Here is a 17,320-nt window from a genome sequence, read left to right as displayed (position 1 = left end):
TGGCTCAGTCAGTTAGGCATCCAACTCTAGATTTTGGCTCAGGTCATGATGTAACAATTTGTGACTTCGAGACCCACACTGGGCTCTGTGGTAGCAGAGTGGAGGCTGCTTGGGATTTTCTGTCTATCCCTCTCTCCGCACCTCCCAAGCTTACTCTCTCTCTCTCTCTCTCTCTCTCTCTCTCTCTCTCTCTAAGTAAATAAACGAACTTAAAAAAAAAGAATTTCAGTTCCATAAAGGCTTAATGTGATAAAGAGAAAGAAATCCAAATTACAAGGAGACAAGGGCATGGTGATGGGTTTATCTTGTGTGATTCAATACCTCAACCACAAAGTACACTCAAACTAAGGAATCAGAGGACATAAAATTCATAAGGTCATTGAGAAATAGCTTGGGGAGGGCTATAATGTCTTCCTTGACAAGCTCTACAGAGTTTCTCCCTCATGTGATAGACTTACCATGGACATGCTGAAATTGAAATGCCTTTGTCCTGAGTTCAGCCCCTCCTGAATTGCCAGAGGCCATGTCAGCAGTCCAAAATGATTCTAGGTTTGTTATTCATAGTGTGTAAATAATTAACCACTCTCATCAACATTGGGGGAACCACATGGATTTTTGCAAAAGGAAGATTCATCATGGTGTCTCCAAGAAACAAAAATGATGAGCAGTTTACTAAGGGCCCATCGATTTGTGTAAGTAGAAAAATAAATAAAACAAAAACAAAACAAAAAAATAAAAAACCCACCTCCAATGATCATGAGGAAAAGATTGACCAGAGTCACCACAATAAAGGGTCATAATCTCTACCTGACTATCGGTCCTGAGACTGTCCACTGGCCCAGATCCTCAATTGGTGTAACCATTTACACCTGGTAGAAGGCTGTAAAATGGCAACAAATGCTTTACATTTTCCTCCAAACCCAACCCAAAGGCTCTGAGGTGATAGCACAGGCTAGCTTATAATCGTTCATGAGGACTGTGGTCTAAACTAAAATTGGCGCCTTGCTATTGGGCAAAATGAGAGTAATGATACCGTGGAAACTGGCAAATGCTACAAGTAAGCTCTCTTCTTAATCTTTTGTTCTTATTTTCCACCTTTCTTCTTGCTTTCCGTTTCTTTTTGTCTTTGCTTCTGAGAGATAGGTCCATGAACATTTATCTGCATACTAGTGTTTGAAGGGACCTGTGGACATTTAGCTGGAAAACTGTGATTCAGGTAATAGGAGATTACCATTATGGCTGACAATCCCAGTGGGGGCTTCTGGGGTCAGGTGATAAGGAGACATTCGTCTTACTCTGTCTCACACAACACAGGTTAGGTCCATGAGTGTATCCTGCTCGCACTGCCTAATTTCTGGGATGTAGCATTAGAAAAGATGGCGGTGGCAGTAGGCAGAGTAGCCATATTGTGTGTGAGATCTGTGAAGAGTCTATTAGGGTAGGAGGTGCTGAGGGAAATCATAGGACAACGTTGCTGCCTACCAAAACATTAAAAGAAAAATGATAATGCATCCCTGGGAAAATCACCAAGAATGCCACCATCAAGGCCTGAAACATCAGGAGTTGCAATTTCTATTACCTTCACACTTCATTTATGTTTAGGACGGTGTGAGGGGAAACTGAAGATTGCATAGCAAAGATGGATTATTGCAAACTAATCACAGAGGGTTCCAGGGGCCTCTGCTCTTGCAGACGTGATCTCCTTCCAAGGTGGATTGACATGAAGCCCTGGAAACTCATCTATCAATTCTGATATGTTCAATGGTTTTCCTCCAAAAGGAGATAATCTAATATATCTGTATATATATAAATATATACTATAAAGATATTGCTTTAAACCCATAGCAAAAGCATTTCACATTGACTTCAGTAGCTCCTCCTATCACATTAAAAGTACTCAATTTGCTATATCAGGTATATGTTCTTAAATATCGCAATCTTAAATATCGCAAACTAGGATGGCTCAGTTGGATGACCATCCAACTTTCCCTCAGGTCATGATCTTGTAATTCATGGGTTTGAGCCTGCATTGTGCTCTGTGCTGACAGCTCAGAGCCTGGAGACTGCTTCTGATTCTGTGTCTTCCTCTCTCTCTCTGCCCCTACTCCCCCATCCCTCAAAAAATAAATAAACATTAAAAAAATTAAGAATCCATGGGATGAAGTTTAATGAGAGGCCTAAACAGTTTTAGAGAAATACAGAAGAGGGGTGTCTCGGTGACTGAACCAATAGGCGCCCCACTCTTGATTTTGGTCCAAGTCATGATCTCAAAATTTCTGACATTGAGCCCCACTTCAGGCTCTGTGCTGATAGCATGGACATGGCTTGTGATATTCCCTCAATCTCTCTGACTCTCACCACTTGCTCTTACTCTCTCTCAAAATAAATGCCTTAAAAACTACGGAAGAAATACTTGTGCATAAAGTATGAAAAATTTCTAGCAACCGAATACTGTAGAAAGATAAACTGCAGACTGTCAGCTTCTGAACTGATACAAATATCATGATCTAGGTCTTCTAGGGTTTTAAGCCCTGTTACTCAAGTCTTTATCTTGAAACAAAGAATCCTACATGCAGACAATGTCTCTCGGCTAAACAGATTTCTCAGGGCTTGCTTGATGTCTCTGTTCCTGAGACCATAGATGAAGGGATTCAACATGGGTGTCACCACCGTGTACATGACTGAGGCTATGGCACTTGCCCTGGAGTTTTGTGCAGCAGCAGAACTCAGATACACCCCAAGGCATGTGCCATAGAACAAAGAGACCACTGAGAGGTGAGACCCACACGTGGAAAATGCTTTATACTTGCCCCTCACTGATGAAATTCTCAAAATGGAAGTGACAATTCTAGAGTAAGAGAACAGGATGCCAGTGAGTGGAACAACACCCAGAAGTCCACTTACCAAATACACTGCCAGGTCATTGAGGAACCTATCAGAGCAAGCAAGTTGGATCACCTGCTTAAGTTCACAGAAAAAGTGAAGGATTTCCAGATCTGTGCAAAAAGAGAGTCGCAAAATCAGTAAGTCAAGTAATAGAGAGTAAAAAACACCCAATAACCAGCATACCAGGAGCAGGATGGCACAGAACTTGGGGTTCATGATGACCATGTAGTGCAGTGGCTGACAGATGGCCACAAACCGGTCATAGGCCATCACTGTCAAGAGTATGTTATCTAATACTCCAAAAAGCATGAAAAAGTACATCTGGCTGAGACAGCCTTCATAGGTGATCACTTTGCTCTGCGTCTGGATGTTCAGCAGCATCTTTGGGACAGTGGTGGAGGTGAAACAGATGTCTGAAAAGGACAGGTTGGAGAGGAAGAAGTACATGGGCATGTGGAGGCGGGGGTCCGTGATAATGGCCAGGATCATGAGCAGGTTCCCAGTGAAGGTGACCAGGTACATGGACAGGAACACCCAAAAGAGAAGTGACTGCAGCCCCCCTTCATCTGAGAGTCCCAGGAGAATAAATTGTGTGACACAGGTTTGATTTCTTTCTTCCATGTAACTGATGAAAACAGCTGGAACAGAGACAAGAACATTGTAAAGACACCAGCAGTGATCACAGTATTGAAAGAAATGCTTCGCTTTCAACACACTTCACTCATTAATTCTTACACATTCCCTACCAATCTAGAATATGTACCAGAAAATTTCAGGGACTCTCAAATGCTCCATGTTTTCCATGAGTCTGAAACTGTTCACAATTCTTGTTCTGAATCAAAACAATTTCAGAGCAATGTTCTCCATAAATTTCCTGAGATCTTTTTTTTCACCCAACAAAATTTAACAAAAAAATCTTATAACAAGTAATGTTGAAAGCATTACAAAAAGTAGTGATGGGTGTTTGCCCTTAACAACACTGAGTCTTAGATGTTTATGTGTGTGAAGAGGGAGGAATAGAATATTAATAAATAAATAAATGATGTTTTAAGTGGTGGTTACAACTAATAAATAAAATAATTCAGGAAAAATTAGTCTAACTAGAAGGGAAACTTGCCAATGTGTCAAGTCAATCAGGGGCTTCTGACCTAGAAAACTAAGGGACATATGAACCTTCCCAATTACTTTGAGAAAACCAGTTAAGCCACAGAAATCGCATATGCAAAGGCCTTCATTCAAGAGCTCACATGAAACCAACAGGCAACATCAAAGAAAAAGTTGTGAGCAGAGCAGGTAACACAATGAGAGTACGTGTTGGATGCAAACAAGAGAGAAGAGCTCAAAGCCTCCTGCATCTTTAGAAACATTCTAAGGCAGTGGACACTACAGTTCAGTGTCGTTTTTATATTTATATGTTATATATGATGTCTGTCTACAACACGATACATTTTATGTAATGTATACTAATGGAACATAATTCATTCCTCCAAAATTCTCTGTCTTTCTCTCTACCTTTACTCTAGGTCTCCAGTTGGTGTAATTTCTGTAGTTTTTACCTCATAAGACAGCTTCAGCTTGCTACAAATGCTTAATATGTGTGTACTTCACTAATAAATTCTCTTTGTTCTACACACACACACACACACACACACACACGTGGGTAGGGAAAGCAACAGAGAGAGAGTTCTCCATTATTGTGGTACCGTGTACTCTTGCAGCTGAAGCACAACTTTTTAGAAATCATGGGACAGGCTACGCCATTAGTCAAAGAGTTTCTTTCTCTGATGAGAATTGCATTTTGTTGTAGCCATTCCAGTAGAGTAGTCACGGCTACGAATCACGAGAACCACCCAGAATTAGAAGAATTAACCATTAATCTTTCTCAACTGCTTCCAAAAAATTCAAATGGGAAGCACTTCCTACTTTAATCGTTCAGGCCACCATTGCACTGTACCAAAGCCAAGAAGAGGCACTGCAAGAAAAGTACAAAATGATATTCCCAAAGAATATTTATGTGAAAATCTTCGACTAAATAGTACTAATTCAAGCATAGCAGCCTTTGATCATGATGTAGAAAAAGATTATGTATCCTGACCAAGTGGGATTTATTCCTGGAAGGCAAGGATGGTTTAACTAATAAATCTCCCTTGGTGTAATACGACAGGTTGACAAAAAGAAGGATAAAAGCATATGATTATCTCAACATATGGTAAATAAAACGCGACAAAATGATGCATACCTTAATAACAGTCCGGAAACTATGAACAGAAGGATAGTTCCACAACACGAAATAGGTCATATATGAAAACCCACCTCTAAAATCCTTCTCAACAGTGAAACACTGAGAGCAACCGCTAAGATAAGGCAAGAGAAGCATGTCTGTTTCATACCTTTTATGCAACATGGCATTGCATGTTCCAGACAGAGCAACTAAGCAAAAAAAAGAAAGAAAAGTAAAAGGAAACAAAAGGCATCAAAATTAGAATGGAAGATGTAATATGATTTCTCTTCACAAAGAAGGTGATCTTATTTTTTTTTAAAAAGATAGCATTCAAAACAAGAAAAACTGTTGGAGTAATAAATGAATTCAGCACTTTCGCAGAGTGTAAATCAAAGCAAACATAAAACTCAGGTGGCTGATGGAATCCTAGAATGGAGTGGATCATGTGGAAAATAAACAATCTAACTCTATTACAATTGTATGAGACAATCTCAGTGAAACAGGAGGGCAAAAAGAAGTGCAGAAAAACAAGATCTGGGAAAAAGAAAAGACCGTAAAACCGGACATAAAACAAATTGCACAGAAGCACTGCTCTACACTTGATAAAATGCATCCCGTGGGGTATTGTTAACGATGATGATACTTCTGCACATGTTAACTGAAGTTGAGCATGTAACGAAATGGAGATTAAATGGTGGCAATGAGGTATCACATGTGATGTGGTATTTTACATGTAAGCAAGGTGGCATAGCTCTTATAATCCTTTGGTGATTAGAGTTGGTGCCATCAGTATGAACTTGCTTTAGCTTATATAAAAATACAGAGGGTTACATATAGACTCATGTATGGATGTCTGCATATACACAGAGTAGTAAGCACTCCCGTGTCCTTGCCAGGTCAATCGAGGACATATAGAGACCCTGGTAGCAATAGCCACCAGACACCAAGATCTTGAATCTCATCCCATGATCCAATAAAATAAAAAAGGGCTCCTCGCAGAAATGACTGCTTGTAGGGCTCAGAGGAAAATACAGTAAGCTCAAGTTGAAGCATCTTTTCCTGTAAGACTGCTACCCCCAATAGTCAAGAATGATAGGGACATGTCAGCTAACTGAAGAAGCTCCCCAGTGCAAAGTAAGACCAATTAGAGCACCAAAATAAAGTAGTATTGGGTTATAACCCAGGGCATATAATGTAAATACTTGAAAAATAAATATGGAAGACACAATATCAAGCGCAGAAGAAAACCAATGATTTACAGAAATATTCTACTCTTAAGGAGGTGTGAGATAACTCACCCTACTTTAAGATGGGGCTGCATAGAAAGTCGCTACAGGAGGACAGGATGGCAAGAAAGGAGAAAGAGAAATCTGACAAACCCTGTCACAGCCGGCATCAATAGCAATCCCAATGAGAAATAGTCATGTTGACAGTGTGCACCCTTGATGTCACGAGATGAACATAGCAGTTTCCCTCTCTGGTCTTCCGATCCAAATTCCACAGTCCCAGTATAGTCAGGAAAAAGAGAATAATAAGGTGTGTCCAAGAGGAGATTATTTTACAGAACACCTGACCAGTAGTCCTCAGAACTATCAATCGCTTCAATCATAAAGCAAGCCTGAGATGCAGTCACTATGTGTGGAGGCTCAGGAGATATGAGAATTGAAATTAACATGTGGAAGAGATAGGCTGTGATCAAAACAGCAGAAACTGGGGAGGGAGCTTATGATAACTCCCTGATCTATCACAGCAAATTGTTTCTGTAAATGTACAACTGTTCAAATATTAAAGGGGATGAAAAATGAGAGATATTAATGAAATGCAAAGCTTTGGAAGCACTGAGCTCTGAGCGTGAAGAGCTCCAGCCTCCATTATTTTCTGTGTATAAGCAGTATCACTGCTGTTGCTTTCCATAAATAAAATAAAATAATGATACCACAGAAATAGTTTGGGAAACATTTCAGTAACTTGATGACTATAGATATCTGGCATTGTTTCTAGTAAACATTTAAGAATGAATAAAAAAATCCATCTGAGGTTTTGTATCCACGATTGCCACCCCCTCAGAGACCTGTCTTGCCTCCCCTCTCACACTCGTGGTGCCATTTGTATCCCTAAATATGCTTCCCACACCCTGAATGCAGCAATAATTTTTTCTTCACAGTACTGGGTCATTTTTACATGGAGAGTACCTGTTCATAGTTAATCCCCTGACATAAAGCCTGCACATACTCTTTACTAATTTCAGAGTTAAATTTCAACCCTCCAGCCAAAACATACATTTCTTTCGTCATCTGACTGATGCCTACCCAGCCAGGCTTCTATGGGTTCATTTTGCAGATTGTAGACCCTGCTCCCGATTGTTGGTGAGACAGTAAGGAGTATTTCTAATAACAGCAGCACAACTTCCGCTTTACTTCATCTCTAATTTTCCCCCTCTGCTGTTTCTCCCTGGACTTCTCACCTCCCTTATCCCTTGGAAGGACACTAACGTCAAGGCTAAGTACCTATAAGCTTGTCTATGAAGTGTTCACTGACTCCCATGAAAGAGTCCTCTTTTTGAAAACAATTAAGAATAAAATAAACAGTCAACTTTGGGGGATCTGCTTCCCCAGATTTCAATGCAATTTCACATTATAACATTAATTTATTTTTACATCTCTCATTCTGTTTCTACAGTGAGTACCTTGAGAAAAGAAATACTGTTGTAGTCATTTATTTAGTCCCAGAATACATGGTACTGTCTACCATACATAAGTTTCTGAAAAAATGTTTCTTGAATGACTGCTATTAACCACTGTTTCAATAACAATAAACAGTCACTCCCAACAATGGAAGAAGCAGCAATAAAAACAGAGGAAAGACTGTTGAGAGATGAAGGCCCATTGATAAAGCACTAACCTTGGAGGAGACGGATCAGGGAGAAATGGTTTAGTGTATCCAGAGTTTCCCTCCAGAATCAAAGCCTCATGGGCAGGGCTTGATATTACTAAACTCTCCTTAATTTATTGTCCCTGTTGAGGGACAATATAACTACCCAAAATAACTACCGATACAAGGGGACCCTCCCATCATAACTCATTTCCCCAGGACTTCTGAAGAGGCCAAGGCTCACCCAGATGTTAGCACAGAACAGCAGGAGATCAATGACCCAGTCTCTCCCATGGATGAGAGATGTGGTTGGAAGTTACATCCTTAGGAAGGGAAAAGACATGGCCCCACTCATGAAGGTTCTGGAGGACACAGCTATGTGTTCATATCACCTGAGGTTACAAGAGTCGACTTCATGGGTGCAGCAAAGGCATTTTAATTTCTGTAGCTGTAGGGAATGAATTCCCATGAGTCTCATTAATGAGATATTCTTTTGTCTCTCTTCCCTTTACAAGACTTGGGTCTCTAGCGCTAGGAGAGAAAAGAAGAATGCAAACTTATCCCATTGTTGGTATGGGGACACAGACTTGGCATTCCCAGATTGTCTCTTATCCCATTTTAACTCTCTTATCCCAGAAGGAGGTGCCCTGTCTTTAGAGGTTCTCATTAATAAGCCATAGCCACTGTAGTAACTATCCAATTTTGGTTTTGAAGAATTCTGTGTATCCTAAATCTCTTCTTTCTCCCATCTGTACCCCTTCTGTTAGCTCACAATCATGGAACCCCCAGGCCCCGCAGTGCTTCTCTTTTCTTCCTGTTTCTCATTCTCATTCAATGTGGGCAATATCTTTTTAACATCACTTGACCATTTGCTTTTGGGCATCCTCTAAACCACACATTAGCAGCTGTGGGGCAGTAGGCACTAAGCAAAGTGGTAGGAGGAAGACAAGTGTAAGAAGGGTCCCTTCTATTGAGGAGCTCACAGTCTCAACAGGACAAGAAACATAAAAATAAATGCAAATTTGCCATTTGCAGTGACGTGGATGGAGGTAGAATGTATTATGCGAACAGAGATAAGAATCCAAGAAAGACAACTACCACATGATTTCGCTCATATTGGAATTGAATTAACAAAACAAATGAACGTGTGTGAAGGGGGAAAGAGGAGAAAGGGAAAGAGACCACAAGAGACAACAATAGTCAGATGGAGGAAGGTGGGAGGGAGATGGGCTAGATGAGTGTTGAGTTAAGGAGAGCACTTTTGATGAGTACCCAGTGCTGTATGGAAGTGATGAATTACTGAATTCTCCTCCTGAAACCAGTATTGCACTCTATGTTAACCACCTAAAATATAAATTTGAAAATAAAATAAAACATACATGAATGAACTACACTGAAGGGGCACTGACACATGAGAAAAAGAATGCAACCCTAGTCAACTTTTCCAGAAGAGTTGAGTGAAGGCCGCACAAACAAGCTTCTCTTTGTTCCAACTCTTGATGAGGGAGAAGGGGATAAGGCACTCCAAGAGGAAGTATCTGGGCAGCCAATGTGGGAAATACTTCATACTTGCTGGCCAATAATCAGGGGGCAAGTATGACAATTCAAACATGACCCTGAGCAGTTAGCCTGCAGAGAGCAGAGATGCTTGTATTTTTGCTACAGGTTTGACACATACTTATGAAAATAGTGGAGTTTCAGTGCAGATTTCATGATGAGATGTCGAGGATCAAGTTCTCCCTGTGGAAAACTCACCATACAATCAGGTTAGACACAGACTCTTGATATGACAATAGTAAAAAAAAAACTGTAGATGGAAAAATAGGGAAGGAATGGACACTTTTAAAAGGTGAAAAGATATAATAAAATATTATGTAAGAATGCAATTGGATGGACCTAGAGGTCAGAGTGCCGAGTGAAATGAGCCAGCCAGAGAAAGACAAATACCATTTGATGTCACTCATATGTGGACTATAAGAATTAAAAGAAAGGACCAAACAAGAAAAGACAGACATAAACACAGACTCTTTAACACAGAAAACAAACAGGTGGTTGCAAGAGGGAATGTGGGTGGGGATGGGTGAGATAGATAAAGGTATTAAGAATACACTGATGTCCATGAGCACTGAACAGTGTATAGAATTGTTAAGCATTACATTGTACACGTCAAATTAATACAACACTTGTAAATTATACCTCAATATAAATAATGCCCAGGGAAGGGAGAAAATATGGTTTTCAGATTTACCACATTATAATTTCAAACTGGTCTGTTTTCAACAACAGCGACAAAAACAGAAATATAACTCAATGGAAAACGAGGGGCCCCTGAAATAAACTCAAATATGATGATTGAATGATTTTTGCCAAGAGTGCCAGGACAGTTCAGTAATAAATAGACAGCCTTTTCAAGTCATGGTGATGGAAAACCTGGGTACCCCCATGCAAAAAGATGAAGCTAACCCTTCTGTCCACCATCTACCAACATGACTCGAAATGGATCACAGACTGAAGCATAAGAAATATACCTATAGGCACTTAAAAGAAAATACAGAGGTACATCTTTATGACACTAGATTGGACAAAGATTTCCTGCTTAGAACACCAAACACACAGGCAATTAGAGAAGCAATTATTTTGGCAGAATTAAAATTTTTGTGCATGAAAGGGCACACAGTAAAAAGGCAACCAACAAAACGGAAAAAAGATTGACAAAGCACATACCTGGTAACAGATTAATATCCAAAATATGTAAAAATTTTCAAAAATTTCACAGCAAAAAACCCCTAACAATTCAATTTTAAAAAGCCAATCCTTTTGGGGTGCCTGAGGGGCTCAGTCGGTTAAGTGTCTGACTTTGGCTCATGGTTTGTGAGTTTGAGCCCCGCGTCAGGCTCTGTGCTGTCAGCTTGGAGCTTGGAGCCCACTTCAGATTCTGGGTCTTCCTCTCTGTCCCTTCCCCGCTCATTATCTGTCTCTCTCTCTCTCTCTCTCTCTCTCTCTCTCTCTTCCTCTCAAAAAGAAATAAACATTAAAAAAAATTTTAACGAAATCCTTTTATTTAAATCCCAGTTACTTAACATACACTGTAATATTAGTTTCTGGTGTACTATACAGGGATTCAATGCTTCCATAATAAAAAAACGTTAAACATTTTTAAAAATAGAAACAACCAGGGGCGCCTGGGTGGCGCAGTCGGTTAAGCATCCGACTTCAGCCAGGTCACGATCTTGCGGTCCGTGAGTTCTAGCCCCGCGTCGGGCTCTGGGCTGATGGCTCAGAGCCTGGAGCCTGCTTCTGATTCTGTGTCTCCCTCTCTCTCTGCCCCTCCCCCGTTCATGCTCTGTCTCTCTCTGTCCCAAAAATAAATAAAAAACGTTGAAAAAAAAAAATAGAAACAACCAGTGTGAGTAATGGTTTGGGAAAAAAAGGGAACCCTCTGGTATTGTTGGTGGGAATCAAAACTGGAGCCGCTACTCTGGAAAAGAGTATAGAGGTTCCTTCAAGGCATCAATAAACTTCCCCACAATCCAGTAATTGCACTACTGGGTCATTACCCAAAACATACCAAAAAAAAAAATTCAAAGGGACACTTGCACCTCTATATTTATAGTAGTATCATTTGCGATAACCAAAGGGTGGCAGCAGCCCAAGTGTCAACCAATATGTGAATGAATAAAGAAGATACGGTACATGTAGACACACGATGGAATGTTTTTCAGCCAGTGAAAACAAAAATGACATCTTGCCTTTGGCATCAGGTCCACGGACCTAGAGAGTATTACTAAATGAAATCAGCAATTCAGAGAAAGACAAATACCGTAGGAATTCACGCATATGTGGAATTTAAAAAACAATACAAACGAGCAAAGGGAAAAAAGGCAAACCAAGAAACAGACTCTTAACTATATAGAGAACCAACTGATAGTTACCAGAGGGTGACACGTGGGGGATGGGTGAAATAGGTGATGGGGATTAAAGAGTGTCCTTGTCATGATGAGCGCCGGGTGTTGTACGGAAATGCTGAATCACTATATTGTACACCTGAAACTAGTATTACACTGTATGTTAACTGTACTGGAATTAAAATGTTTAAATAAATTTAAAAACAAAAGTAATGGTGAAAGAATAAGAACATGGACTATGGACTCAAATAGACACTTCCCCAAAGAAGATCGAGGCATGGCTACTTAGACGCACAACATGACTAATCATTAGGGAATGCAAATCAAACCTACAATGTGATTATAGTATAGCATAATGGGTACTAGAATGCCTACTAGAATGCATACTAGAATGTATAGTATGGTATAATGTGTACTAGAATGTCTATTGTTAAAACCCAAAACAAAAAATAACTGTTGGTGAGGATAAGGAGAAATTGCAACCTGGTGGCACTTGCTGATGCCAATGAAATGTGGCACAGCTACTGTAGAAAAGATTGTGCCAGTTCCTTAAAGTGTAAACATAGAATGATCACCTTTGTTCACAGTCACCAAAATGTGGAGACAGCCTGAATGTCCATCAACAAACTCACGGATGAACAAAGTGTGGTGAACACATAGAGTGGAACATCATTCAGCCTTTACAATGGGTGGAATTCTGGCACAGGCTACAACTTGGATGAACCTCACAAACATTATGCTAACTGAAAGAAAGCCGGCACAAAAGGACCAATATTATACAATTACACATATATGAGATGCCTAGAGTGAACAGTTTTAGTGACAGAGGGTAGGGTGGTGGGAGAGAGGGGCTGGGCAGAGGGGAAATACAAACTTAGTATTTCAAGTAGACAGAGGTTCATTTTGAGAATATGAGAGAGTTCTGGAGGTGGATAGAGGTTGCTCAACTGTGGGAAAGTACTTAAGGCCCCATAAGTATATTTCAAAATGTTTAAAATAAAAATTTTATGTATATTTCACCCTGACCAAAAAAAAAAAAAAAGATGAAAAAAAGAGAGACATACTTTAAAAGAATTTCAGGGGTGCCTGGGTGGCTCAGTCTGTTAGGCATTCAACTCTTGATTTTGGCTCAGGTCATGATCTAACAATTTGTGAGTTTGAACCCCCTATCAGGCTCTGCACTAGCAGAGTTCAGCATTTCCACGCAAAAATATAATGGGCAGCTTACTAAGGGCACATCCGATTTGTGTAACTAAAAATATAAGCTAACCAAAACCAAGAAATAAAAATAAAAAACACCATCTCCAATGATCATGAAGAAAAGATTGACCTGAGTCACCACAATGAAGGGTCATAATCTCTACTGGACTATCAGTCCTGAGTATGTTCACTGCCCAGATCTTCGATTGATGGAACCATTTACACCTGATGGAAGGCTGTAAAATGGCAACAAATGCTTTACATTTTCCTCCAAACCCAACCCAAAGGCTCTGAGATGATGGCACTGGCTAGCTCATAATGGTTCATGAGGACTGTGGTGTCAACTAAATTGACACCTTGATATTGGGCAAGATGAGAGCAATTATCCCATAGAAACTGGCAAATGTTAAGAAGAGTAAGCTGTCTTCTTAATCCTTTATTCTCATTTTCTTCCTTTCTTCCTGCTTTCCCTGTTTCTTTTCGTCTTTGCTTCTGAGAGACAGTTCCATGAACATTTATCTGCATACTAGTGTTTGGAGGGACCTATGGACGTTTCGCTGGAAAACTGTGAACCAGGTAATAGGAGATTACCGTTATGGCTGACAATCCAAGTGGTGGCTTCCGGGGTCAGTTGATAAGGAGACATTCGTCTTACTCTGTCTCACACAACACAGGTTAGGTCCATGAGTGTATCCTGCTCGCACTGCCTAATTTCTGGGATGTAGCATTAGAAAAGATGGCGGTGGCAGTAGGCAGAGTAGCCATATTGTGTGTGAGATCTGTGAAGAGTCTATTAGGGTAGGAGGTGCTGAGGGAAATTATAGGACAGCGTTGCTGCCTACCAAAACATTAAAGGAAAAATAATAATGCATCCCTGGAAACCACCAAGAATGACACCATCAAGGCTGGAAAAATTAGGAGTTGCAATTCTATTACCTTCACACTTCATTTATGTTTTGGACTGTGTGAGGGAAAACTAACGATTGCATCCTGAAGGTGGATTATTGTAAACTAATCACAGAGAGTTCCAGGTGCCTCTGCTCTTGTAGATGTGATTGCCTTCCAAGCTAGATTGACATAAAACCCTGGAAACTTGTATACAACCTCTGATATGTTCAAAGATTTTCTTCCAAAAGCAGAGATGCTAACAAATACCTGCTTTCAACCCAAAGAAGAAGCATTTCGCATTTGCTCCACTGCTTTTCCTATCACATTGTAAGTATTCAATTTGCTGTATTATGTCTATGTTCTTAAATATCCATGCAATGGGGGCACGTGGTAGCGCAGTTGGTTGAGTGTCTGACTTTGGCTCAGCTCATGATCTCACAATTCATGGTTTAAAATCCTGCATCTTGCTCTGTGCTGACAGCTCAGAGCCTGGAGCCTGCATCTGATTCTCTGCCTCCCTCTCTCTCTGCCCCTCCCCTACTATGCTGTCTCTCTCTCTGTCTCTCTCTCTGTCTCTCTCTCTGTCTCTCTCTCTCTCACACACACAAACACACACACAAATCCACACACAGAATATGAATAAACAATAAAAAATATTTTTAAACCCATGCAATGGAATTTAATGGGAGGTGTAAAAACTTTTTAAAATGCAGAAGACAGGTGCCTGGGTGGCTCAGTCAGTTGAGCGTCCAATGCTTGATTTCACTTTACCTCAAGATCTCATGCTTTCTGAGATTGAGCCCCACTTCAGGTTCTGCACCGACAATATGGACACAGTATAGGATATATCTTCAATCTGTATCTGCTCCTCCCACACGCTCTTGCTCCCTCTCTCTCAAAATAAATAAATAAACTTTTAAAAATTTCAGAAGAAATGTTGCTTATAGTGCATGAAAAACTTTTAGCAACTGAATACTGTAGAAAGATAAACTGCAGATCGTCAGTCTCTGAATTGAGTTAAACAACATGATCTAGGTCTTCTAGGGTTTTAAGCCCTGTTATTCATAACTTTATCTTAAAACAAAGAATCCTATATGCAGAGAACGCCCCTCTGCTAAAGAGTTTTCCCAGGGCTTGCTTGATGTCTCTGTTCCTCAGACCATAGATGAAGGGGTTCAGCATGGGCGTCACCACCGTGTACATGACTGAGGCTATGGCACTTGCCCTGGAGTTTTGTGCAGCAGCAGAACTCAGATACACCCCAAGGCCTGTAGCATAGAACAAAGAGACCACTGAGAGGTGAGACCCACACGTGGAAAATGCTTTATACTTGCCCCTCACTGATGAAATTCTCAAAATGGAAGTGACAATTCTAGAGTAAGAGAACAGGATGCCAGTGAGTGGAACAACACCCAGAAGTCCACTTACCAAATACACTGCCAGGTCATTGAGGAACCTATCAGAGCAAGCAAGTTGGATCACCTGCTTAAGTTCACAGAAAAAGTGAAGGATTTCCAGCTCTGTGCAAAAAGAGAGTCGCAAAATCAGTAAGTCATGTAATAGAGAGTCAAGAACACTCAGTATCCAAGATCCCAGGAGCAGGATGCCACAGAACTTGGGGTTCATGATGACCATGTAGTGCAGTGGCTGACAGATGGCCACGAACCGGTCATAGGCCATCACTGTCAAGAGGAAGTGGTCTAATCCTCCAAAAAGCATGAAAAAGTACATCTGACTGAGGCACCCTTCGTAGGAGATCGCTCTGCTCTGCGTCTGAATGTTCAGCAGCATCTTTGGGACAGTGGTGGAGGTGAAACAGATGTCTGAAAAGGACAGGTTGGAGAGGAAGAAGTACATGGGCGTGTGGAGGCGGGAGTCCGTGATAATGGCCAGAACCATGAGCAGGTTCCCAGTGAAGGTGACCAGGTACATGGACAGGAACGGCCAAAAGAGCAGAGACTGCTGTTCCCCCTGGTCTGAGAGTCCCAGGAGAATAAATTCTGTAACATGAGTTTGATTTCTTCCTTCCATGTAACTGATGAAAACAGCTGGAACAGAGATAAGAGCATTGTAAAGACACCAGCTGTGATCATAGAATTAAGAGCAATGCTGTGTTTTCAACATGATGCACTCATTAATTCTTGCACATTCTCTACCAACCTAGAATACATACCAGAAAATTTCAGGGACTCTCAAATGCTCCATGTTTTCTGTGAGGCTGAAACTGTTAGCAGTTCTTGATCCAAATAAAAAAACATAATTCAAAACAATGTTCTCCTCCATAAATTTCCTGAGACTTTTTTATTCACCCAACAAAATTTAACAAAATACCTTGTGACAAGTTTGGTTGAAAGCATTGCAAAAAGTAGTGATGTGTGTTTGAACTTAACAAGACTTAGTATTAGGTGTGTGTGTGTGTGTGTGTGTGTGTGTGTGTGTGTGTGTGTGTCAGAGGGAGGAATATAATATAAATAAATGAATCAATGATGTTTCAAATGGTGGTTACAACTAATAAGGAAAATAATTCAGGACAAAGGAGTTCTAAGTAGAAGGGAAACCTGTCATTGTATCATGTCTAATAAGGGGCTTCTGAGCTGGAAAACTAAGGGATATGTGACCCATGTGTATAACTTTGAGAAAACCAGTTAAGGCAGACAAATCGCATAGGCAAAGACCTTGAGTCAAGAGCTCACCCCAAATCATCAGGCAACATCAAAGAGAACATTGTGAGCAGAGCAGGTAACACAACAGGAGTAGGAGTTGTATGTAAATAAGAGAAGAACTCAAAAACTCCTGTATCTGTGGAAACATTCTAAGGCACTGGACACTACAGTTATATATGTTATATATGATGTCTGTCTACAACAGGATACATTTTATGTAATGTAAACAAATGGAACACAATTCATTTCTCCATAATTCTCTGTCTTTCTCTATTCCCTTAGTCTAGGTCTCCAGTTGGTCTAAATTCTGCATTTTCTATTGCATAAGACAGCTTCAGGTTGCTGTAAATACTTAACAGGTGTGTACTTCATTGATAAGTTCTCTTTGATCTAGACACACACACACACACACACACACACACACACACACACACACACATGTGGGTAGGGAAAGAGACAGAGAGGGTTCTCCATTATTGTACTACTGTGTATTCTTGTAGCTGAAGCACACTTTTTAGAAAGCAGAGGACAGGCTACACCATAAGTCAAAGAGATTCTTTCTCCTAGCAGAATTACAGTTTGTGATTGTAGGCTTTCCACTGTGAAAGTAGGCTTTCCAGTGGAGTAGTCATGGTTACAGTACACAAGAACCACACAGAATTAGAAGAATTAACATCAATCTTTGT

At 40.4% G+C, this 17,320-nt stretch overlaps 1 protein-coding gene and 1 pseudogene across 1 annotated transcript; both read right to left on the bottom strand.

Moving 5' to 3' along the window:
• Nucleotides 1–2,538: 2,538 nt before the first annotated feature.
• On the bottom strand, nt 2,539–3,519 carry LOC125160451 (olfactory receptor 7A10-like). The gene has a single exon (XM_047849414.1). It carries the CDS (start codon nt 3,505–3,507, stop codon nt 2,539–2,541), a length of 969 nt encoding a protein of 322 aa, XP_047705370.1. The 5' UTR covers nt 3,508–3,519.
• Nucleotides 3,520–15,041: 11,522 nt separating this feature from the next.
• Nucleotides 15,042–16,002, bottom strand: LOC125160367 (olfactory receptor 7A17-like; annotated as a pseudogene).
• Nucleotides 16,003–17,320: the final 1,318 nt, after the last annotated feature.

This window comes from Prionailurus viverrinus, chromosome A2 (assembly GCF_022837055.1).
Source record: "Prionailurus viverrinus isolate Anna chromosome A2, UM_Priviv_1.0, whole genome shotgun sequence".
NCBI classification, from domain to species: domain Eukaryota; kingdom Metazoa; phylum Chordata; class Mammalia; order Carnivora; family Felidae; genus Prionailurus; species Prionailurus viverrinus.
Note: the sequence above shows the minus strand (reverse complement) of the source record. Positions and strands in the feature narration are given on the sequence as shown.

Excerpts from the sequence above, each read along its gene's own strand:
- LOC125160451 (XM_047849414.1), bottom strand. The coding sequence starts at position 3,507 with ATGGAAGAAAGAAATCAAACCTGTGTCACACAATTTATTCTCCTGGGA.